At 35.7% G+C, this 26,771-nt stretch overlaps 1 protein-coding gene across 3 annotated transcripts; it reads left to right on the top strand.

Moving 5' to 3' along the window:
- The first annotated feature begins 13,944 nt into the window (after positions 1-13,944).
- On the top strand, positions 13,945-25,755 carry LOC133781996 (calmodulin-binding transcription activator 1). 3 transcript variants are annotated; one of them, XM_062221124.1, is made up of 13 exons: positions 13,945-14,120; positions 14,983-15,102; positions 16,582-16,697; positions 17,188-17,276; positions 18,845-18,884; positions 19,362-19,545; positions 19,745-19,864; positions 19,972-20,282; positions 21,125-21,652; positions 22,083-22,777; positions 23,103-23,679; positions 24,336-24,659; positions 25,310-25,755. In XM_062221124.1, the coding sequence occupies exons 1-13, from the start codon at positions 14,099-14,101 to the stop codon at positions 25,412-25,414; spliced, it is 3,231 nt and encodes a 1,076-aa protein (XP_062077108.1). In that variant the 5' UTR covers positions 13,945-14,098; the 3' UTR covers positions 25,415-25,755. The 3 variants fall into 3 exon arrangements, with proteins under 3 accessions (XP_062077108.1, XP_062077107.1, XP_062077109.1); XM_062221123.1 differs by having other exon boundaries at positions 13,945-14,138; XM_062221125.1 differs by lacking the exon at positions 13,945-14,120 and adding an exon at positions 14,459-14,747.
- Positions 25,756-26,771: the final 1,016 nt, after the last annotated feature.

The following is a 26,771-nucleotide window of genomic DNA, read 5'->3' as shown; positions in this document are numbered from 1 at the left end:
CTCTACTCCAGGCCTGAAGGATGGATCTCACAAGCCTGAAGGACTTGAGTGGAGTAGAGGATTAGGAGGGGACATTCTGCATGTAGTCCTCGAGAAGTAACCTTCCCCAGAGACATACTTTCCCGAAGGTGGTGAATGGTCAATAAAGGGCAAGGCTTTCTTTCCGGGGAGCTCGAGGCGAGCTCCAAGAGGCTTAACCAGCTTCCGTGTGGACTTAATTACTCTTAACGCATGGCATGTGTCACTTGGTGAAAACACGGACAACAATGTCTAAGTTACTATTTAAGTATCCACAATTAATAATAAGAGTACCCTCAGGGTGCTTGATGTAAAATCTATTCTCAAAGGACTAAAGACCTCTTTGATTGCTTAGGGTGCAACATATGACAAACTAGCATGTATTTGCTGCATGCAGTTATTATAAGATTGCTCCTTACATTGTCACTCATATATGATTTTGAGCTTAAGGTTGCTTATTAAAGGGGTCGCTTGCACATGAATTCGGGAATAAAAGTGATTGCTCATTTATAAGAATGAGATTAATATTGCTTCTTAAAAATGTTGTTATATATGAGTTAATGATTAAAATCACTATTTACAATTGTCACCCATCTATAAGTATGAGATCAAGACCGCTTCTTAAAGTGATCACCCATTTTATGGTTATGCTTTATAAGGGACTACCCTCAAGGTAGTCAAATTATAATGAGAATTTGCTCAAGGAAAGTCATAATCAATCTAAAAGGTCAGAATGCTTGTAGTTGCTCATCATGTGACTAAGGCACAAACAATAGACTATTACGAGCTTTTTTTTTTATAAGCATGACCCATGGATCTAAGGGGCAAGCCAATGAGAGATTAATAATGTCCTCATTGCATAAATTACAAGCAAGGACTTGAAGGGCAAGGCAAATGTTGTACATATTTTAAGCACACTCAAAAAGATATTTTCTTGGACAATTCTTTGAGTTGAAGGAAAGCCAGCTAGGTTTAACCGGAGGAGAAGTAAATGGTTGCTCGCGTTCAGTATTAATCAGATCGAATACCAAAAACCCAGTAAAAAGTTCTCACCTCAAAATTAGAGCTTTCATAAGGTCATTCTCGAGGCATGGTAATCATTGATAAAGCATTTGTTCGGATAAGACTTACATTTAAGTAGGTATTGAGAGTTGTTAAATATGAAATGAACATTAGAAAAGTGCTTGAGGCACGATGGCCATGAGAAAGTGTTCATGAATGAGCATTGCTCAAGCAGATAAAATAGATCCATGGAAGATTGGAAATAGAAAGAAGTAAATCTATCATTAATAAATAGATATTTTAGTGATCAATAGTTACAGTTATTCAAAGTTAATTGATAAACTCTACCAAATTAAAAAACTAAATAGATATATTTTTTAATATCTAGTTCCCATTTTCTAATTTAAATTGATTGTTGTTACGACTGAATGAGAAATATCCATTATGTTAGAATATTCAAATCTGGCTCCATATTTTTTTTATATTTTATAAATGGAGGTTATTAGGTTGTAAATGAGATTATCTAGTACGCATAAATCATAAGCTCTTCCACGAGCTATAGAATTGTCTTGGCCCCGGGGGCATAAAAAATAAAAAATCAAACAAAAGACTATTACAAGAAATTCAGAGGGACGCAGCCCCGAGGCGAGATTTAAGAAGAATGAGCATTCTCCTTGGCCTTCCCAGCATCTTCCGTGGCCTTCTCAGCATCAGCATCATCCCTGGCTCTCTCTGCCTCATCCCGAGTAGCCTCCTCCTCATCAAGCCGAGCTTGCCATTTAGCCACGAGCTTTGCTTCAAAAGGGCCTAAGAAGATGATGTCGAGGTCGACATTGTTGGCCCAGATTCTATACATGGCCAGGTCGACTGCCCGATCCTTCTTCTCCTTAAACTCTTCAAGAAGACGAGCCTTTTCACCTTCCATGATCTCGAAAGTGGCAGCCTTCTCTTCTTCAAGTTTGGCATTGATCTTCTCAAGCTCTGCAGCCCGAGCATTCACCTTCTCAAGCTCCATGAGCCGGGCATTCAGTTTTTCAACTCGGCTGTCTTGGCCTTTAGCTGCTCAGCTTCCGCCTCCATCTTTGCCTTTGTGGCCTTGAGCTCGTCACTCAGCTTGAGTTGGAGATCTTTCACCTCCTGAGCAAAAGACATACTCGAGTGGACCTCGCTGTTCAACTTATAATTAAGTTGAGCAGAGATACCAAGAGTCTGGCATACGAAGAAATCAAATTAGCATATGAACCAAGTATAAATACAGCTAGAAGCGAGAGAAGAAAGGTTACCGCAGCAGTAAGCTCGATGCTCTTCTCGTAAAGAGTGTTGCAATCTCGAGCATTGTTCAAGAACTGCCAGTGAGGGGCGTCGAAGCTACCAAAACTCTGGCCCACCCGAGACAGAACGTCCGAGCCTAGCGTAGCCCCATGGGGTCTAGTTGTGTTGTTGATCACATACTCATCGACGTGAGTAAAAATCGAAAGCAGCTGTGTTCTTGAGGCTGGGGGTTTCTTCGGAGGTGGGCCAAGCTTGGGATGGACCTGGATTGCGGGAGGAGCGGGAGGCAAGGTCGAAGAGGACGTCTCAGCCTGAGCAGGTGGACTCAAAATCGGGCTTGAAGCAACCAGAGCCAGAGGAGGAGGCGTCTTCTCGGTCCTCTTAAGGACCTTAGCAGACCGGTCTATTTTCCGCGACCCCCTCGGGCGCTTGCTCCTTTGAGCTCCTCCGCTGGCCAGTACGTTGTCAAGGTCGAAGTCCATATCACCTGCACATTCACATCACATTATGAGATATCCCAAAACAAAGTAAGTTGGCATGATGCAATCAAACAAGGAATGAAAAGACAAGTGGAGAGAAACCTAACTGGAACTCTCCCCCGAGCTCATGCTCGGCGACCAGGTAATTCCCCCATCTTCAGAAGAGGCGGGGGGAGTACCTTCCCTATAGGTGGAAGTCAACCTCGAAAGGTCCCTATAGTCATAGTCCCATATTGGACGGCTATTCCATCCCATACCTCGTTCAGACTATACATGGTGTCATATTTCCCGAGCCAGCTATCGAACCTATGTACCCTCTCATCTACCCAAGACCATACATAGGAATGGTTCCTATCGTCCTCACATAATATTAATCTATCAAGTTTATGCTTTTAGTAGTGAGGGAGACCGCAAATCCGAGGTAAGGATGACTGTACCTCTCTCACCCGAGCTCGAGCTCGAGGCTTCATCATTGGCCTCATTCCCCGATTGCGGACTCCGGCGATGCTGAGCTGGAGATGGAGGCCTTGCATCTCTCCTCGGAGGAAGGTTACTGGTTGGGAGAGGTACGAGCTCCCACTGGTCATACTTTTTATTGGACCAATCAAATGTGGACTGATCCTTCTCCAAGAGGCCGCATGCTCAAAGTTTGTCTTCGTGCAGAAGATAAGAGAGGGACCTCCTGCCATAAGGGAGTTGGAGCAGAGCCTCCTTGTACTCTCTCATCTCCTTGGTGGGAGTAGGATGGTGGAAGTTGGCTGGAATAATAAACACATTTTAACTAAGCACGAGCGTAAACAAAATTTGAGCACAAAAAAAGAAAAGAAGTTTGGTATACTTACGAATTCGCCTGAACGAATAGTATCGGGATGGAGCTAGGCCATCTTTCCAGAAGAAGGCCTTCTTGAAGTCTGGTGGATGATTGGGTAGATCCCCGACGATCTTCGTATCCTTGGGATATCTCGAAAGGTAATAGAAGTCGTCCCCTCCCTGAGCTCGGGAGGGATTGCTTATCAGACAAAAGAGATATAAGATCTCTTCAGGCGAAGGTCCTTCCCACTTCAGCTCATGGTAAAGTGACCTCAGGGCGGACAGAACCCTGTAAGAATTGGTATTGAGCTGGGAGGAAGCCAGCCCAACAAAATCCAAGAAGCCTTTAAAAAAGGACTTCAAAGGCAGAAGAGCTCCTGCCTTCATGTGCTCCTGGCTCCAAGCCGCATACCTCAACTTACTGTCAGGATTCCCATCTCCAGGAGCGCGGCAACTTCGCTCGTGGGAGGTCGGAGCTCGGCACCTCAGCGAGCCCGACAGTCCTATGCCATGAAAGGCCAAAATGTCAGTTATCTGTCCTACGATGTGACCGAGCTCCAATAGCGCTCGGCCTCAAAGAATTCCCTCCTCGACTGCGAGGTAGAAGGTTCTTCCATTAGCGAGAATCGAAGATCTCCAGGCTTGAATGCGACTGTTACTTTATTCGTGGGGTCGAGAGGAATCGGTATGGGCTCGGTGTCCAAATCTGGGTAGAGGGCGATCCTTGGTTTTTTCCTATTTCCTTCCTCGACCTCGTCTATTTGACGTCGAAAATGATCCCGGATGTCCTCTTGCTCACACCTCAATTTGTGCTCCCGGATCAAGCGCTGGTTCCGAGTGAAAGGAGATTCTGGGCTCGGAGTTGTGGATGAATAAGGAATCGCAAGCTTATACCCCCACCAATTTCCTAAGTTCTGCGGCATCTAACAAGAAAGCAAAAGGGTGAGGGCCAAGCGAACATGAAATAATGAGATAAATAGAAGACCTAAGCTTGAATGATCGAGGCTACAAGGCAAGCTCAATCCAAAGGATGAGGCCAATCTCAGAGAGTGTAGTCCACCGAAAGAAAAGAAGGTGGACATGTTATTGGAAATCCCGATATATCAGGGAAAAAAGGTGGCGGTTATTAAAAAAGTGATATTTTTGGGAATCGTGCATTCTTTAGAAAACTCTAATTTTGTACCCAATATCTTGGTGTGCAAGATATGTCCTCCGAAATTCAAAAACCCAAAGAAAGAGCCATATTTGGGTCTTTTGCGCATAAACTGGGTTTGGGACCGATAATGCTAGAACTTGAATCTATTGGTTATAAGCCAAAATGTTCTAGTATATTAAACTAACGAATGGACCAGCAATTTAACGCCCTGGTTACCCCAGAACAGTTACGGTGAACGAGGAACCGGAAATTTGACCCGCTACCCGAGTCCTTTTGGTTAAAAACGTGCATCTAAGTGTTATTAACATACTAAGGTGAAAAACCAATAAAAAGGAAAGGATATATTTTATTAAATACATAAAACTATTCATGGGCCCATAAAAAACTTTTACAAGTTATTTACAACTCAAAACGGTCATTACCGTTTCAAATTTACAACTCCGCTGACCTAAGCGGCAAAAATAGGGTAAACTTCCTAGTTCCTCTGAGAACTCCTTGGTCGTGGTGGTCAAGCGGCCACATATGTACACATCACAACCTAAGCTCTCCACTCAAGGCTGGGTGAGCTTTTCTTTCCCTTTACCTACACCACATAACACCCATGAGCCAAGGCCCAGCAAGAAAACACAGTATAGCATATAAACTTAATCAAATTATTATTATTATAATCACACGGAGCTTATAGCTCTTTAAACAGATGAATGAATATCACTTGAGGTTCTGGTAAACCATAATGAGTGACTGACAAGCAAGTCACTAATTTAAACATATGAGTGACTGTTGGGTAAGTCACTAGCTTAAACAATCGAGTGAATGTTGGGTAAGTCACTAGCTTAAACAATCGAGTGACTCTTGAGTAAGTCACTAGCTTAAACAGATGAGAGACTGATGGGTAAGTCTCTAACTTAACAGATGAGTGACTGATGGGTAAGTCACACAAGCGCTTTTAGTTTTCATCGAACTTGAGGTCGGTCCGGCATTAACGCTCTTCTGAGTCATTTAATGCAGATGTCGATTAGATCTAATCTTTATTGGCTTGCGTTGAATACGCTAAGGCCGTCCTAACTTATAAGTCAACACTGTGTGACCAGTGCCCAGTACCACTGCCGAACTTGACCAATAAGTCCCAACTTCACAATTGATACTGACACCTTTGCCAAATCTGACTAATTAGTCAGTACCATGCACAAGTGAGCAAGATTTGCTAAGCATTCAATAATCAATCCATGTCCACATTTACACATTCAACATGCCTCACGAATAACCGTGCATGTCACATATGGGGTGCAGTTTTCTTACCTCTGATTCGAGCGAAAATGAATAAAAGAATGACCCTTGAGAACGATCTGACTTTTAGTCCTTTAGCGGTCACCTAGTCATAACCAAATATAGGATACCATCAATAAAATGAACATCAAAGGCTCCCAAACCAAGATCTAGCCTCCGGGACATCAATCCCCACTAATCCAGGTAGTAGGAATGATCCCGAGGCCTAAAACCAAGTTCTCGGGGCCAAAACACTCAAACGGGCTCAAACCTGTCCAAGGGCTGCAGCCCTAACACCTTGGGGCCGCAGCCCCCAGCCACTCCAGGAGCAAGGGCCGCGGCGCCCAGCAAAGGCAAAATCGCTCCACCTGCTTCTTCGAGCTAGGGCCGCCGCCCCCAATCGAGAGCCATCCCCAAACACGTTCTGCTTCATCCCAAACCTCCCAAAAACATACCTAAACACTTCCAAATCATCAAATAAAAGATCTCAAGCTTCCCAATGATCCAAAACCATCAAATCCCAAGGCTCAAACGAACCAAAAACTCAACGATTCACAAAAGCCAATTCTAAGCTTAGAAACTCTAAAAAACTCAAAGCTTAAAACTTAGATTACCTTTGATTGGGTTGTTTCTCGTCAAATCCTTCGGTCAAGAAGCTTCTAAAAGATCGCTATGTCTCGATCCTTGCTTGATTCCGACACCTAGAACTCGAGATTTCTTCAAAAATGCTTCGAATGGTAAAATGAACTAACGGGAAAGAACGAGAGGTTTTCTAACGTACGTTCTATCTGACAAGCTACTTCAAGCTTAAGTAACCTCAAATAAAACTTAGTGCTCGGGGTAACGAAAACACCCTCGGGGACATTATAGTCAAAATTCACAGAATTTTTTCCTGATCTCAAAAACTCCCAATTTATCATCAAATAACATTCTCATAACTCACTATCCCAATAAAAGACCTCCGTTATGACAAAACCGCTAATCCATAATATAAGATCGTCTCATGCCGAATAGCTCGAATATATCTCCATAATAATGGGATCTCATTCACAAATCACAATATGCACCCAAATATACAAATATGCCCTCAACAGGCCAAATTATCATAATATCATAATAATCAAATGTGGACCCACATGCATGCATATAACATTATATTATAATATAATTCACACAAACATGCATATTTTCATTTAATGGCATAATTAAATAGTTATGGCCCTCCCAGCCTACTAATCCAGCCATTAAACCGCATTAGGGATTTCGGGGCATTACAAGCAATATCCTAGTGCTAAAGTGCAACAGAAGCATAAACATGCATGCAAAGATATAGTATGAATGCAGATATAAGGGGTTAAGAACAGATACTTACACAATGAAGCTGGCGGGTACCAAGAAATTGAAGACCGAAGGAGTGGATGCAAAGACGATCTCACGGAGTCGAACAAGCTAGCGTTGTTTTGTTTTCTTCGTTTGGAGAACATGCAAGAACTAGGGCAAATCAAAATTCTAGTTTTTCTTCTTTTTTCCTCTGAAAACACAAGTAAAAGTGAAGTGGGGAAGAGACGTATATATAGGCCACTGGGAATATCAAAGGCCAAGTTGATTTGAGCCGTTGGCCATATTTCGTATCTGATCCAACGGCCAGGGACAAATGATTCGATGGTACCATAAAGGATGGCAGACGGATAGGCGTGGGCAGGTTTCCAAGGTACTCAAGTACTTTGAGTGATCTATACCCAGCTGACGCGTGTCCACACTTGAGTATATTTGATGGTACGGTTCCTAATGGAAGTAGTTCAAAAGTTTCCTTCTCATAGGATTCGAACAAATACTTTTGAGGGGGCAAAATGTTACACCCATATTTCGAGACCAGAAATTATGATCTCGAAATCTGGACTTGTCAAGTATGAACTCGAGATATATAAAACACATGTTTAAGATCCAGTTGTAAAACCTCCGAAGCAAAATGGCAATCTTGAAGACATGTAACCTCGAGATTCTTTCCAGGCTCGAAAGGGCATAGCATCGGGATACATCCGTTACCGAGTGCCTTCAGATTGAGTAGTCCGAGCTTAAAGAGTGCAGGCTCGAAACATGACAGCCTCGATAGAATCTATCTGCTCCGAGCAGGTCTAAGAATAAGACGCCTAGTTCGTAACCTGTCCGTAAACCTTGACCGACATGAGGCTGGTTGCTGACTTCGAAGATTCGATGAGTCATCTGATGTAACGCATTCTGTACGTTTAAAGATGTTTATTGTTGTAACATCCCAACATTAAAGGGATATTAAGAAGTTTGTTATCCGTTCCCGGGTCTTCATGGGACGTTTCCTTGTATATAGGAGTTACAGAATTTAATGTAATTACTTCGATTAATATGCAGAAGTATCTTCCCGAAATATGTGGGAATGAACTCTGAAACCTCTCTATAAATAGAGAGGTCATGAACACTTGTAAATGAGGGATCTTTTGATATCTTGAGAGAAAACTCTGGGTAATTCATCTCTGAAGGATTTTCAGAAAACTCTAAGTCTTAATAACAGAGACTCGTGGACTAGGCAGATTCAACTGCTGAACCACGTAAAAACCTTGTTGTTCCACCGTATTATTCATTCGCACCATAGCTCATATTGTTTCATTGTTCTACGTTTTAAGTTGACGAAAAACGGCGTTAACATAAACAACTAAAGAAAAGTTTTTAAAACAATTAATATTGCTTACTTTCATTTTTTTCTTCGTATTATGTCTGGCTTAATTTTATACGTATGATGCCAATTCATAAGATTAATAGGAACTCATTCATTGTGTCATAAGGCTCCTAAATAAGTATCCTACCTTTTCTCGAAAGCCTTTGAATTTTATTTTCAATGTATAATTTTCTTGGGTGCTCCTCCATTTTTTCTTTTATTATTGTGATTTAGGATCATGATTGTATGGATGCTTGAGATCTCTTCACGAATAGACATTTAAATGTGCAATAATAAAACTAATTCCTCATTAATCTTCAAGTAATGTTATAAAAACTTGATTTTAAAGAAGAAAAAAACTCTAAAATGATATTGACCAGTACTCATGATATTAAGTTTTTCTAGTACACGATTGTCACTTTGATCTTTGAAATTTCATTTTTTAAGATTACCAACTGAATTTTTCAAATAATTTAATTAATACAGAATAGTTATACAACTGTTTGATCAGACAGATATTCTGATGTATCAGGACAGATTGTTGATGAATCAGAATAAACGAACAGAAAGTAAATAAACTAAAAGTAACGTGACACAAGAAGTTTTTTACGTGGTTCAGAAAACCTAGTCCACTAGGCCACCCCCAGAGATAAAATCAATTAGTAAAGTCTCAAGAATATAATAAGCGATTGGCTTATACAGGTTTAGACTCCCTCTAAATCATTGTCACAACTTTGAAGTACTCCACTTTCATAATCTGATTTTGATAAACACCAAGAACATGGAATCACTTCTGAACTTCGTGAGTGCTCGCTTCCTCCCAAAGTGAGACTTATGGAAATATTCTCTCGAAGATTGTATGCCACATTCACAAGCTTTATGACCTATTTAAGAATAAACAACATAAAGCAAAACAAACAAACAAACAAATAAAGAGTTCAACAAAGACTACTCTTTACATAAAAAATAACTCGTCAAAATATAAAATGTTAGAGTGGTGAAGAGATGAGATTAGTTACTTCTTAGGTCTGGTATTTATAGAGTTTAGGAAACCCTAAGCGAGTCATTCTCGTTCATGATCTCAATCAGACCAAATCAAGAAGTATCTAAAAATAACTCCCAACTATCTTTACTATAGAATATTCCAGATGTAACAAAGAATTATCCTGTAGTATCAGAAAAATAGACGAACCTCGACTTAAAACCAAACTAAGTTCATTACGAAATCAACTTAATTGGGCACAAAGAATATTTTAGTTTCCTCTTTTTAAATCTAATAAAATCAAGGAAAATATACAGTGATCAATTCCATAAAAGACATGCTTATTATAAACAGAGTTGCCATAAATAAATAAGGAAACTTGGACTATATAAAATTCAATTAATATAGGATTTATTCTTATAAAAAAAGAGACAAAATCCACTTACTTACCCAAGATGGAATTTCAAAAATACCAATTAAATTGATAAAATATATTTAATAAAAAGACAACCAATTAATAATTTTATAATCTCCCCATTTGATAACTTTTTAGACAAAATATATTTTTAGCAATACGAGCTCAAAACATGTAGTAAACACTTTGTTAGAAAAAAAATGATTAAGTTCCTAAGAACTTCCCCTGCAAACAAGCATAAGAACAAAGATAAAATTTGTCAACTTTTAGAAAAAAGTTTAACAAGACATAACACACAACTCCCCTTAAAAGTATGGTCCAGAATTATACAAAAACATAAAAATAATACCAAACTACTTCCCCTTTTTTTTCTATCAAGGTACCAAATTAACGAAAAATAAAAACAAAAGACAAAGAAACTTGTTCTTTGGACATGTAACGAAAGACAAATTTGACAGCATGAAATTCTGATGTCTCAGGACTAACACCAGATGAAGCAGGAGAATTGGAAGCACCGACAGAGGGCTTCAGAGTACCAATGGTCTTGGTTCAAACCACTAATTCCTGCACACTAGAATGAATCATCATGAGCATTAATGCTTGACCAACCTCAAGTTCGATGAAAACTAAAAGCGTTTGTTTAGTCTAAAGGCTAGTTACTTAGAGCCAGGGCCACAAGGCTCATGTGACTGCAACGTCACATGGCTATGTGTGCTGAGCCCAAGTTCGTGACTCATTCATCAGTCACTTATCTGATTAGGGTGCGGAGCCCAAAGTGTGACTCACTCATCTGATTAGGGCTACAAGCCCCAGCATGATTACCAGAATCTCAAAGTGTTAATCACTCATCTGATTTGGGCTACAAGCCCCAGTATGATTACCAAAATCATAAAGTGATATTCACTCATCTGATTAGGGTACGGACCCCCAGTGCGTGACTTAATTGTCACTTATTGGAGTCACTTATTTTAGATGGACACATTGGCCATCTATTTTCATTATGACTTGATAGTCATCTATACAAAGGGCAGGGCCCATAAGTCAGCTATACAAATGGCAGGGTCCACAATCATTATTTGGACTTATTTGCATGCATGAATAGGGTTATTATTGCTAGGCATGCCTATTGTGATTTAGTAACATGTTATTACCGTTCACGAGCATATTGAGTTTTCTTGCTGAGCTTCGGCTCACGGGTGCTATGTGGTGCAGGTAAAGGCAAAAGAAAGCTGGACCATCCTTGAGTTGGAGAGCTTAGGTGATGATGTGTACATATGCGGCTGCTCGACCGCCATGGCCGAGGGTTTAAAGAAGAACTAGGGCTAAAACCTATTTTGCCGCTTAGGTCGGCTGGTTGTAAATATTTTCTTGTAATTAACCTTTAAATTATATTTTTGGGATCCCAATGTATACAATAAATTTTTTAGTGAAACGTTGTATCTTAACCAAAAATTTTAACCCTAAATTGTTAATCACATTTAGTTACACGATTATGCCCAAATGACTCGGTTAACGAGTTTAGCACTATTTAAAATGCATACTGTAATGGTCCTTGGGTAGTAGGGCGTTACAACATGACTCTGATACCAATTGAAATTCTATTTTTAAGATTACCAACTGAATTTATCAAACAATTTAATTGATGTGGAATAGTTATACAATTGTTTTATCAAATAGATATTCGGATTTATCAAGACAGATTGCTGATGAATCAGAATAAACGAACAGAATGTAAATAAACTAAATATTTTTTGTTATGTTGATAGCAGTATAGACCATATGGAAATAAGCAGATATTGAACATAAAATATGTTTTTTCACTTGAGTTCCCAAAATAGATTGTTCAGTCCTATACCCTAATCTATTTAGTTCAACAAGGATGAAACTTAAGTCATTAACTCTAACTCCATCATTACTTTCAACCCAATCACATTTACAAATAGAAACTTAAAAAAAAATGATAATTAAGCTCTCATATTTCATCAATTATGCCATAAAATATCATGTATGAATATAATAGATTTTTATATAAAATGTTATGTATAAATATAATAGATTTTTATATTTTGCACTAGCAAATTGTTCATTATTGACTTTATACTTACAACACTATTTTAGGTTACTCTTTTATCATCAAATATTCTAGTATTGAAGTGTTTATCATTAATTATATACCCATCATATTTGATAACTATTTGTGAAGACTCCTCTAAAATCCATCTTAATGTTTGAGTTTGTATTTGAATTTTGATTTTGAAAATGAGAAACCAATCAAATTTTATTGTAGGCCCTTTAGATTTTATGTTTTTGGATATGTAAAATGTATCTGGATCACCAACTAATTGGCCACTTAGATGTTTTAAGCCTTCAAGTCTTGTCTTAGTCATTGTCATATTGTAAAAAAAAAAATAGTTTTGAAATCTCACCAATATATGTATTTTTTAAATTTCTTTTTGCAATCATTAGTTTCAGAATCTAATACTTTTTGCAACTATTAGTTCTAAAACCATGTAAATAGATTTACCAATCAGTTTCAAAATTATATTTTTTTGTAAGATTAACTATTAATTCTCTAACTTAGAAAAAATATTGTTAGTTTTGGACTTATCAACCTTAATTTTTGTTAACATTTTCTCCTAATTGTATATCAATTTTTTTAACTACAATTTAAATTATTATTATTATTTTTTTGTAAATTTCCTTTTGTTCGATTACAATTACAAATCATATTGTGTGGGTTGATACATAGATTTCATTTAATTATTGTGTACAATATGATTGGTTAAAAGCACAAACCAAATATGTGTAAAAATTTAGTATATACAATTTTGTGTTCAAATTTCATAACTCTTTATTGATTGTAATGCAATGATCCAACATGATTAGCCATGTGGTCCACACATAAATTAATTGCTAATAATATTGTAACAACTTATAAATGTATCGTCCCACTAATAACATGAGGTTGACATCTTTTATTGTTCTTCCACGATTTTCTCTTTGTTTATTTTTCCTCATTTTAGAAAGAAGAAGAAGAAAGGAAAGTCTTGGCAAAATGTCTTTGTAATCGTTGGTAGCCTCCTAACCCACACCACATACTTTTCACCACTCCAAAATTGACTTTTTACTTGTGTCAAAATTAAATAATTATACAAACTTACCTAAACATTTAAAAATTATCTTAGCAAAAAAAAAAAAACAGTAATAATGAAAATTAAAATAAAAACACTCATTTTTAATTTCTTTTATTAATATCATTATAAGGTATATTAGGACGCCGAACATCTTAAAAGGTAACATATTATCATTAGTGTAATTTTGTGTTTGCCTTACTTATTTTAATTTATTAATTTTTTATTAGAATGCTTTTGGAAAGCCACTTTTATTATAATTTAGTATAATTTGAAGTTTTTATTCAATTTGACATGTTTATTTGATTATGTAATTAAATATTAACGGTGTAATTAAAGGAAATTCAAGAATTTTAAATATTCTCTAATTCTCAATTCCATGAAAATTCAGTATAATTACTAAAAATTATTATTTTTTTATATAATTATCAACTATTTTGCTAGAAAAACTCATAAATAATTTCCACATAATAATCAAACATATTATGTTTTAAAATATAACTTATTACCTTAGTAATTACACAATTGGATCAAAACATGAATTTAATTAATATCTAATGATAATCTATAAAAACAACTTTTTCTTGTAAATACAATAAAATAATATAAAATACATAATACTATTTTTTTTTAACAAATAAAAAACATATACAGTATTGATTTCTGGTCAAGCCTGTAATTCTTGTCTTACGTCATTACATCTAGTGGCGACGAAGTCTCTGCGAAAGCTCTCTCTTTCACACTCTCTCTCTCTCCTCTTTACAGTTCATCCGCGTCGAACTCTGCCTCCTTTTTCTTTCGTTTAACTAAATCTTTTTCTCCCTTTCTCTCTCTCTCGCTCTGATTCACTTCCTTGTGGTTTCTTCTCTTCTCTTCGCATGGCTGAGCGCGGATCGTACGGTATCAGCCCTCGATTAAGTCAGATTTCTTAATCTTTTTCGCTTACAATGCTCAAACTTAATTTTTTTTTCTTTTTAAGGATTTCCGCGCCTCTTTCTCTTCGCGTTCGTTGCGATGTTAGGGTTTGTCGAATTTTCGTTTTGAGTGAGATTGAAAATTGTGGAAATGGTTTTGTGTAGCTGAGGTTGAGACTTGGATTTAGTGTTAGCTGATTTGAGCTAAAAGGTTTTAGTTGAGCTTGCCATGGAATGGTAGATGTTGGAGTAGGGTTGTACTAGTTTCTGGTAGGCTTTTGTGATTTTTTTTGGTCATAAATGGTAGGTAACAGGGAGTTCGCAAAGTAGGAAGAGAGAGAGAAAAACAAAAAGGGAGAGGCTCTGATTGGGTATTGGTCAAGGAAAAATAATTGCGCTGTATAGAATTCTGATTTGTTTCACTGGACTACTATGGTTGAAATCTAGTATTGTATCAGCATTTACCCATAATGCCCATCCTGAATATAGAGCTTGTTAGACTCTTTAGATCATATTAGTTGACGATTCTAATTGGATTTGATCTGTATTGAGGTTTTTGAAAAGAAAGCTAAGTTCTACCCCGTTGTTGATGAAATGAAAAAAACAAAGAGAAGTTAATAACTGGTTTCCTTGAGTACAATGATGTTTCTACGAGATTTGTTTCCAATAGAATTCAGAACTATCATATTTATATAGATATTGTTGTTTAATGTTAATTAATGGAAAAAAAATATCGCAGTAATAAGAAAAGACAAATATTTAGTGGTTCTTGGTAGCTTTCCTGTTAGTGATGCTACTTTTGTCATTGTTCTCTATATTGATGAGATCTCTTGATTCTTTATATGCAGACATTCAACTATTATTATCAGAGGCACAACATCGTTGGTTGCGACCAGCTGAAATTTGTGAAATTCTTCGTAACCATCAAACTTTTCGGATTTCGTCAGAGCCCCCAAACAGGCCACCAAGTATGTTTTTTATTTTCTTTCCCCAACATTCATGAAAGTTATTTTCACTTATCATTTTGTCACAGGGATTTGTGATATAAGTGTTTTTATTTACATTGAAAACCATTTTTGTTGGCTGATATTTTTTTATATGAAACAAATTATATAAATAGATGATTGGTTATCATCTGTAACACTGTGTAGCTGCCTCAAGAAGCTTTATCATTCTAAACATCTTATAGTGTATAAAAATAAAGCTGTCACAAAAGCTATCACACTATAGCCACAAATACCATTCACACAAAACCATCGAGAAAGAGTATGCTTTAAATTCTTTGTTCTACTGTAACCACACTGCCCATAGAATTGCAAGGACCATGACCACCATTTTCCTGTTTGCTGATATTTCTTAAATTTTATTTTTAAAATTACTATAATGATAATATATGATTAGATAATAGCTCTTCCTAATTTTGATTTCATATGGCTGTAATATATATTTAGAAATTAAGTTCATACATCAATAGTTTCATAGTCTATAATTTGATAGCAGATTATTTATTTCCTCTAATTCTATATAATTTCCTCAATCAAACTTCTACTATATTGAATTGCTCTATTTTTTGTTTTCAAGACCTTTTAAATCCATATGCTCTCAAAACATTGTATTTTATTAAACCCAAGAGTGGTAGCTCTATGGTTAGGCATGTGGTTTGCTCCTGCATGGAGGTCTGAGGTTTGAGTCCCTCTAGATACCTACATAGCAATTTCGATAGTTTTTTGGTCCCCAAATATTGTAGGGTTAGGCGGGGAGCCTAGATTAAAAGAATAAAATTGTATTTTATCAACAAAATACTTATTTCCTAAAGAAAAGAAGCATTTTGGATATTTACCTTCAAGGGGTCATGTGTTAGGTAGTTAAACTATAAACTCAATATTTAATCACTTCCTAATTCTTAAAAGTTCAAGACTTTGTGATCAGTGATTCATTGTTTTAAGCTCCTATATTCTGTCTTCAAGACGGCTTTGAGATGCATATGCTCTCAAAACATTGTTTTTTATCAACAAATTGCTTATTTCCCATAGAAAAATAAGCATTTTTTATATGTACCTTCTTCAAAGGGTCATGTGTTAGGTGCCAAAGCAAGTTGTACTGAGTTTAAATCCTTGTAGCTGGACTGCCTGGACTTATTAATCTCTCTTCAGATTCATAGACTTATTCTTTGTAAAAACAAATATGTTTCATGCTTGGCTTTATGCATTGGGCTTGTCCAATGTATGTTGTCTTATTCCAAGCTTACCCTTGAAAGGAAGTCTTAGAATATAAAATGCTAAAAAAATTGAATATATAGAAATATCTTACATATGCTAAAGCTTATCCATTTTAGAATCAATAACATAGTATATTCACTTTCAAGATTATCAAACATCTATGTCTGCTCCTTTTGAAGTATTTCCACTTAAAAGAGTATCATATTGACTTGTATTCCACCTCACTAGGCGGTTCACTTTTTCTGTTTGATCGGAACGTTTTAAGATACTTTAGAAAGGATGGACATAACTGGAGGAAAAAAAAAGATGGAAAGACCGTGAAAGAGGCTCATGAGAAATTAAAGGTAAGGCTTCTTTAAATTGTATTGTTGATTATTTTAATTGCTTTACTAAGATTTTTTTTTTTTTTTGTGGAAAAGAAACTGACCAGAGGATAGGGTATCCCACCCCCCACAAAACATTATGAAATATAAGTTAACTATATGAGCCTAGTAAATTTACTTGAGTTCAGGGAATGCCTTTTCTGAAGATTGTCAAAACAACTTTTAACTGAGTTTTTTTTCTTTTTCAAGTAATATAACCAATCTATCTGAACTGCAATTCTGAGATTAAGCTGGATTACATTTACTTTTACTAAAAGAAAATCTCAATTTCATTTTGTAATATGGTTTCTGTGTTTTGGGTTGTTTGTTGCATTTGGTGAAGACCTATATCCTTTTTGTTTGTGCTCTTTTTTAATTTTATTTAATTTTTGGTTTCTTATAAAAGTTTATATATATATATATATATACATATAAAAATATCTGAGAGGTGACATCCTTTAAGCAATTTTAGGTTGGAAGTGTTGATGTGCTTCATTGCTACTATGCTCATGGAGAAGACAATGAATACTTTCAGAGGCGGAGCTATTGGATGCTTGAAGAGTGAGAATGACTTATTCATGATACTGATTTATAATTTGAAACATATATGTGTGTTAACTTTTATGTATGCTCTTACATGCACACATATATTTATATTGTCGAGCATTTTGTTAATCACTTAGGTTCTGCTTTTATGTCTCTGTCATTGTAGCATTATGACCAATTTTGTAAATAGAAGTGAAGCACTATCAGTATTGCCAGAGTGTCTAGGGATACTAACTTTTTCACCCAAGTGTCACATCAATTAATATGAAACTGAGGTGATGTGAAATCACGTAGTGTATTTTGCTTTAAATAGTATATATCACTCTAAAATAATATGGGATATAAATCAAACCGTATTGGCTTGAAATATTAATTGGTGTAAAATTTTGATGCTAGAGTTATGATAGGCCTCTAATCTGGTTCTGGTTTACTTACTCCAGGCGAAAAATGACACGCTGGCCAATTAAATTAAGTTTAATTGGTACTCTTATGTAGTTTGGGTAGTTAGAATTAGTTGGGGTCTCTTTAGTTGTAATTCTATTTGTCTATTAGGCTGGGCTGAATAAGGGAGCCTTAGTAGATGTTGAGGGGCATTTGATTGTTAATGATTGTAACAGAAAGTAAATTACTTTATGGGGAGCCTCCAAACTGTCTCGAAGAGTTTGGGAATTGTAACACCTATCTTGATATTAACAAGATTACTTTACTGAATTATTTCAATTGTTGGATATCTATCCTAGAGCCTATCAAATTAGTGCATGTATCTTTTCTCTTCATGATATTCTCGTCAACTTCTTAGACAGTGTCTGATAGGCTGGAGGATTATCAAATGTTATTGCATCTCTAATTTGCTGTATTTTGGAAGAAAGTCTTCATTCACAATAAAAGGAAAAAAAAAGTAGTCTTCTATTACAACCTCTTGCATGATAAATGTTACCAACTTATAATAGCTGGATATCGTGGGGTAAGCTTATGATTTTTTCAATTTAAGATTTTAGTCAATAGTAGACAAATATATCAATGTGTGTGCATTACAGATATACAATGATCATGAGTTAATTTCAGATCTCATGGCTATTATTAGGGGGTTTCTTTGACCTCCACTAAATGTTACAGCAATAAGAATTAGGAGGGTCTTCTAGCATTTTGCAGTACATGCATTTTGGGTTTTATGTCTGGAAAGAAATGGGAGGATATATTAACAAGGTCTCAACCTTGTGGGCAGTAGAACATTTGTTTCTTGTAACTAGCTTGAGCTAGTCAGATGTTGTTTAAAAGAGTTTGCTTGTGGGCATTTAAAGTTTGTTTGCTATGTCTTAAGGTATTTTATTTATTTTCCATTCTTTTCAAGTGGCCAATGTCTCTTCCTATGTATTTTATTCCCCTTGCAATATATCTCTACTTTGTTTAAGATCTAGTAGTCTATGGGTACACCTACATTTTTAAAATGTTTGCAGAGATTTGGTCATAGTGTTCAAGCTAGAAATTTTTGGGATAAAATAATAGTCTTCATAAACCTTTTCATGATTGTTTTCCTCAAGGTTTCTATTAAATTTTCATATTGTGTTTTCTGTTTCTTGCAGGGATAAGAATATCGTCTTTGTTCACTATTTGGAAGTAAAGGTAATCCCTCTTCTTTTCATTTTCTTGTTGCTTTCAGTGTTATTCTGGTATTATTAGTTTTGCTTCAGTCTTCACATCCTTTGTTGGTGGAGGAGCTTCATAGAATTTATATAACTAGGTTAAACTTTTATCTAGTTAATATAATAAAGCATATACTTTAAAGTTTTCCATCTGAGTGCTACTGAGCTATTTGAACCAGAATATTACACTTATCATCCTCAAGATTTTTCTCTGGTTTGTCTTTTAATACTTAGTTTAAAATTTATCAAGTAATTTGAGAGCTAGCCACACCACTAGAGGAATAGCCACGTCATGTTCTCGTATGTTTCAATTTCTTTGGAACATGTTTTACACTATTGCAGATTTCCCTTTGAATTTTCAATCGCTGTACATTGATTATCCTTGTAGCATAGTAGTTAAACAGATTCTCGTATAAAAGAGTATTTACAATAGATTGTATATTTTTTTCTTCTTCAGGGAAATAGAACAAATGTTGGAGGCATTAGAGAGACTGATGACAGTTCATCAAGTCTTCGAGAGGGCAGCCCTCAGACTTCTAGTTCTTCTACAAGTCAATACAAAGCTCCTTCAGGAAGCATAGATTATACAAGTCCAAGTCCAAACAGCTGTTTGACATCGTTATGTGAAGATGCTGATTCTGGTACTTTTTACTCCTAACTTTTGTTATTAAAAATAATTATGCTAATAATCCTGAGTGATCCTAATAATAAAGTAGTTCATAGTAATAATGAAAATAATACATAACAACTATAGTTTGATGATGATTGTCATTTTATATCATTGATTAATTTAAATTATGAACTGCGTTTTCTGTACAACTTACCTGAAGTTAATTGCAGGGGATATTCACCAAGCAAATTCCAGATTGCCATCATATGCAGAGTCACCACAATTACAATTCAGGGATGGACCACTGATGAATAATCTGGATGTTGGTTTCTCTGTGCATCCCAGTTCAAGTAATTGTTTTTTGTGGTTTTAATTTATTTCAAGAGTGTTTGAATTTTTTTTCTTTTCTCTGTTATGTCTCCATCTCACAATGTTATATCTAATATGTTCTTACTAGATTATTGTGAAGGGCAGTCATCTATTCATGTAGCAGATTATATTCCACAATTTAAGGAAGATAGGCCTAATTTTACTAATCCTGTGGTTGGCTCTCAAAACTCACTTGGTTTGGGAACCTGGGAAGAGATTCTGGAACAATGCAGTACAGGTTATAATACTGTACCTTCTCATGTATCAGTATCACCCAGCCAACATGCATATATGGGAGTTGCACGTGAACCAGAAAATGTGATTCCAGGCAAGCTCTTGGCTGGGGAAACTGTCAAAGAAGAGCTTGAGAATTCTCTGCCGAACTGCTCAACATGGCAGGTATTTAACAGTTTCAGTATTCTATGTCTTCTAATAGTCTCCTAAGAACCCTGAGGTGCTAGCTGAGTGATTAGGCCTGTGGTTCTTCTACGATGTTTGTGGTTAAGATTTTCAGGAGCACACACTTGGTGAATAACCAGTAAGTAACCACATGTTTAATACTAGCCAAAGCTTGTTGGGTTCAGCGGAGACTCCAATTTCAAATTCAAGCCAGATTACTGGGTTTGGGGGATATTTTGTAATATCAAAAGATTCAAAACAAAATAGCCTTTATCATAACCCATGTTGTTGTGGTTAAATGAAAAGTTTTGCTGCTAATATGCATGACTTAGTTTTTTTATTTATATATATATATAAAATACGCACCTAGGTTCTATATTAGGGCTTCCTGTCTAACCCGACAGTATTTGGGGAGTATGAAACTATAGCCAATTAGCAATAGCTATCTCTGTAGATGCCCAAGAAGGCTTGAACCTTAGATCTTGTAGGAGCAAATCACAGGCCTGACTACCCCTTATGGTTTCCCCCCCTTTAATTTTGAAATTTGATTTTTCATTCATCTTTTATATTACCTATACTGGAGTATTTCCCTTCTGAATCATTCATCTGCCATTTTTAAATTTCTTGGAGAGTATCAATTCCCTAAACCATTTGGAAGGCTGATTCCTGTTTATGTACATTTGTATTAATTGTTTGAGTTTTACATATCTATAAATTGTACTTTCTCGATCTGGTAAATTTTTTGATGTGCTAGATAAGAACTTTAATTGGATCTTTATTTTCCAATGGTGATAATCTTGTGCTCCCCGATAAAGGATATATGCTCATTTTTTTTTTGCCAGCTTTCTTCTGGAGACAATGTGTCATCTCAACATAAAGGGTTGGTGGAACAGTCATCAAATTTGGACTTGCCCTATGACTTTTCAAACATATTGTTTGAGAAAAATACATCTGATTCAAACTTGAGTACTCCTTATCAGTTTAGTACTCATCATGATCAGCAGATTGAGAGGCGTGTACAGAACAGCCTAGTACAGTTTACAAATATAGAACCTCAATCTTCAATGCCATATAAGTCTGATAACAATATATATACAGATGGAAATGTAAATTATAATTTCGCTTTGAGACAACAACTACTAGATGGTGAAGAAGGTCTGAAGAAAGTTGACAGCTTTTCTCGGTGGATGAGCAAGGCACTTGGGGACGCCGATCTGCAATTGCAGTCCTCATCTGGCATCCCATGGAGCACTGTTGAATGTGGGGGTGCGGATGATGATTCATCATTGAGCCCTTCTATTTCCAAGGACCAGCTTTTCACCATTATTAATTTTTCTCCAAAATGGGCATTCACAGACTCACAACCAGAGGTATTTAGTTTGTTATTTACTCTAATGAGGAATAATAATGTAAACACAATGTTATGGAATCTCTCTTATGCCCTGGAGTTTTCTTCACGAGTACTAACAGATTGGCCTTCACTGAACGTATTCTGAGTTGTACCAGTAACCTTTTGGCTTTCTTGTTCCTTGTTGACTTTCTGCCTTGAAGATAGAATATGAATGTTAAAGAAGAATTGTATTATTTGATAATTTTTGCTAAAATTAACAAATTGTATCAGAAGCTCAATATATTAGCTTTTGATGATATTTCTTAAAATCATTTGTTAATTTGTTTAAAAAAATCGTGAGTGGCACTTTACCATCTTGTGAGTTTCACTGCGCTACATACTATATCTGTGGATTAGATGGACGATGCTGCATTTATTATTGTGGGGTCATTTTTCTTTTTTTTTAACAGGTTCTGGTATATGGAAATTTTTTGAAGAGTCAACAAGAGGTGGAAAAATACAGGTGGTCTTGTATGTTTGGAGAGGTTGAGGTTCCTGCAGAGGTTTTAGCACATGGGATTCTCTGTTGCCAGGCTCCACCACACAGGGATGGTTTGGTTCCGTTCTACGTTACCTGTTCCAACAGGTTGGCTTGTAGTGAATTGAGGGAGTTTAATTATAAGTTTGGCTCTACTAAAGATTTAGAAATCACAGATATCTATGATGGCAATACAATTGTGCCTGATCTTCACCGAAGACTTGAGAAATTACTGTCTCTTGGACCTGTAAACCCTTCAAGCTTCTCCTTTAAAATTGTTACTGAGAAACACAACTTGATTAATAAGATTATTTCACTGAAGGAGGAAGACGAAAGTCACCAGCACGTAGACCAAACAAATGAGACTGGTATCTCCCAATATGAGGTGAAATATCATCTACTTACTAAGCTGATGAAAGAGAAACTGTACTCATGGCTTATTCGCAAAGCAACTGAAGATGGTAAAGGGCCAAATATATTAGATGATGAGGGGCAAGGTGTGTTACATCTAGCAGCAGCTCTTGGTTATGACTGGGCAATTAAGCCAATTGTGACTGCAGGAGTTAGCATTAATTTCCGTGATATTAATGGTTGGACTGCCCTTCATTGGGCAGCATTCTATGGCAGGTAAGGGCCTCTAAATTTCTCTTGTTTCAATGTATGTTTGTATTGTGATCATTTACGTCTATAAATATATTGATGTGTCTGCCTTCAGTGTTTATACATGGACTAATGTGACAAATACCCAAAATTCCCTTTGTATCCTAGAAATTTTAAGTTTATGCTTATCTTGCTATCATTTAGATGATTACTAAAATGTGCACAACTTGTTTCTAAGCATCCTAAAGTTACTAATAGCTTTTATGTATTTATAATTTGTATAAACTACCATTGATGTCAGTCTTGTTTGGAAAGCTGATTTCTTTTCTTGCTTTTTACTAATAAAATATAGGGAGGAGACAGTCGCATTCCTTGTCTCTCTTAAGGCAGATCCTGGATTATTGACTGATCCATCTCCAGAATTCCGGGATGGTAGAACACCAGCAGACCTGGCATCTGATAATGGACACAAAGGAATCTCTGGTTTCCTTGCAGAGTCTTCCTTAACAAGTCAACTCTCTTCCCTGGAACTTGGTGATTTAAAGGAAGATGGTGCTATTGAGATTTCTGCTACGAAAGCTATCCAAACTGTTTCAGAAAGAACAACAACTCCTAGGACTTATGGTGAAATGCCAGATGCACTATCACTGAAGGATTCACTTACTGCTGTTCGTAATGCCACACAAGCTGCTGATCGTATACATCAAATGTTTCGGATGCAGTCATTAGAGAGGAGACAATTAAATGAGTATGGTGATGATAGACTATTAGATGAGCGAGCTCTTTCACTTCTGGCTGGGAAGTCAAGCAAGGCTGGACCAAGTGATGGGCAAGCTTTTTCTGCTGCAGTACAAATACAGAAGAAATATCGGGGTTGGAAGAAGAGAAATGAGTTCCTGATAATTCGGCAAAGAATTGTTAAAATACAGGTTAGTTAAAACCTTTTCTTTTTGGATGTATTTTCTAACCACCCTCTCTGAAAAAGATCTTCTGGCACACCCTTAGATTGTGCTCCACATAGTAATGTAGTCTTTCAATAATCTGAATGGGAGCTGTTTGGAATTTGTGGCTTTTATTGCAAAAGAAAGGTTGGGTCAAGAGAAAAATATAATCTGTTTTCATTTAGTTTTTAAAATTGTGGAACCAGAATTTAGGAACTTAGTTTGGATTTTGGGCCGTGGTCACCACGGGGTTACTATCGAGATGTCATTGCTCTGTAGTAATTGATTTTCTCTTCATATATTTTGATATTAGAAGTTAATAAATATATAGTAAACAGGCACACAGATGCACGAAAAAAAATGTTCAAGACTGCTCTTTACTCTTTCGCCTTAATTTATTTCTATGTTGATGCAAGTCATTAGTTATTAAAGGAGCTTGATTATAACTATAACTGTGTCAGTTGTTGAAGTTAACTGATTTGTAGTGATTGAATATTGATGAAGCTAAAATTTAACCTCCTAGAAGGTGAAAAGAGTATTTCCATATAAAAAATTATTAATCTTTAAACTTGCATTAAAGCCAACTTCTTAAGAGTCATTGGTTATGAACAAAAATGCTAACTTCCAGTTTTAATTGTTTGAAGGCCCATGTAAGAGGACACCAGGTAAGGAAACAATATAGAGCAATCACCTGGTCAGTAGGGATTCTGGAGAAGGTTATATTGCGTTGGAGACGTAAAGGGAGTGGTTTGCGGGGATTTCGATCTGATGCAGTTAATAAGGAGTCAGCCATGCAAAGTTTACCCTTAAAAGAAGATGATTATGATTTCTTTAAGGAAGGACGGAAGCAAACAGAGGAAAGGTTACAAAAAGCACTTACTAGGGTGAAGTCAATGGTTCAGTATCCTGAGGGACGAGCTCAGTATCGCAGAGTGCTAAATGTTGTCGAAGGGCTACGAGAGACCAAGGTAAGTATAATTCTGTATTAATTTTTTCAAAGGGTCTATGTTCTTCATTGCATACGGCATAATGTCTAAAGCTAATTGTTTATATTTTTATGAAATAATTATCCAACTTGTTTTTCAAGTAAAGAGATCATAGATACATACAGTTTTCAGCTTTTCACATTATGAAGTGAATAATTCTAGAATTAGTTAGATCTGGCTCAAGTTCTTGAAGTCATCTGTCAAACCTTTACTGGCTCTTTATTCTCGTCAACTAGTCTTACGCTCCTATAATTTCTGTGACATTTCATTTTATAAAGTATTGTCACTGTTCACCTATGCCCAAAACTTCACAGATTTGTCTACTTTGAAAAGGGTGCATAATAATGGATGTGATTTGTCCACTTCTAAACAAATATGTACGTTATTTAAGGTGTAAATAAGCACACATGCTAATTGCTATTCACAATGTTGGGTATATGATTGTCTATGCTCTTTTTGAGCAGATTGTCATAATTCTTTTCATTTTGCTTTTAGTTGTTACCCTCCTGTTTATATTAAAAAGTTTTAATGAGAAATATATTATTATGGTCATTATTTTCTTGTTCATTCTGTTACTATATATGTTTGATCTGATTGGTTGGGGTTTTACTAATCTTTTTTGTTATTGTCAGACGGATTTGGTTATGAATGAATCAGAAGAAACAACTTACGACGACCTGATTGAAATCGATAAGTTGTTGGACGATGATACTTTCATGTCTATAGCATTTGAGTGAGGCAATGTATCTCCCTATGTTTGCCTGATTAGCCCAACCTGTAGTTGTGTAAATACATAGGGCTGGTTTCTGCAATGATTTCAATATCTTACCTAATCTTGTGTGTAGAAGTAATTTATTAACCAAATTAAATTAGTCAACTCAGTTATAGATGATGTTTCTAGCAGGTTTGTCAGTTTAGAGATCGTACTGGCATATATGTATTTTCCCATCATACCAAGTTCAAATATGATTGTAATATTTATATATGATGCTTTTATTAGTGCACGGGACAAGATCATATGGTCTATCTAGCTACTTTTTCCTTTTTCCTTTTTATAGATATCAACTGTTAATTCCAAGCTAAATGTGTACACTTGTGGTCCTGGACTTAGCCTAATTGGTTTCACACACAAGATATATCCAAGTTGGCAATTGCAAGAGGGTCACAACATTTTCCTACGAAAGAGTTTTACAGTTTTGATAAGAATAAATGTACTCAATGAAATAAAGATTATATATTATGAAGTGTAAATTTTGTGGGGTTGGTAGTGTTGATAGATAAGGACAGCATAATTCTATTTTGTTAGATTATCTTCAACGTGGTGCAAGTGGTTCGTTAGATTTGCAATTAAGTAAATAAGTAATCAGAAACGGTAATCTTCCGTAAAATCTAATAAATCACTTGATGATTTTTGTCGTACCAAATTGGTGCAAGTGACTTTTAGGGCCAAAAAAATTACTATAATTTAAGTGCAACATTTAAGATTATTTAATGACTTTTGTGGTAAAAAAAAATACTTAGTAATTTGAGTGTAACTTTTCAACCACAAATTTTCTTATTATATTAAGATAATATTTAATTTTAAAAATGAAATTGTTTATTTTTTTATAATATTTTTGTAAAATAAATTTTAAATAGGAAAATTATAATTTTTGCCCTTACGTTTATCTTGAATACGCAATTGGTCCCTGTGTTTTGTTAAATGATAATTTAGACTCTATGTTTTACAAAATTGATCAAAATAGTACAATAAACTTGATTTTTGTTAAAATATTTTTAATTATAAGATTAATTCTTGAGTCATTGGAGATAAGATGAATTCACATTAGCGGATAAAATGGTCGATGAGTTGAAAAGAAAGATTGTATTTGAAAATATTTTAACTAAAATTGAGTTTATGATACTATTTTGATCACTTTTGTAAAACACAATGTGCAAATTGTCATTTAACAAGACATATGAGTCAATGGTGTATTCGGAAAAAATAAAAGGGTCAAACTGGTATTTTCCCTTTTAAATATGTTTGAAAGTTGTAAATTAAATATATTATGTTTAAATATAAATACATGTATAATTATTAAAAAAAATGTATAT

This window comes from Humulus lupulus, chromosome 6 (assembly GCF_963169125.1).
Source record: "Humulus lupulus chromosome 6, drHumLupu1.1, whole genome shotgun sequence".
Taxonomy (NCBI): Eukaryota; Viridiplantae; Streptophyta; class Magnoliopsida; order Rosales; family Cannabaceae; genus Humulus; species Humulus lupulus.
Note: the sequence above shows the minus strand (reverse complement) of the source record. Positions and strands in the feature narration are given on the sequence as shown.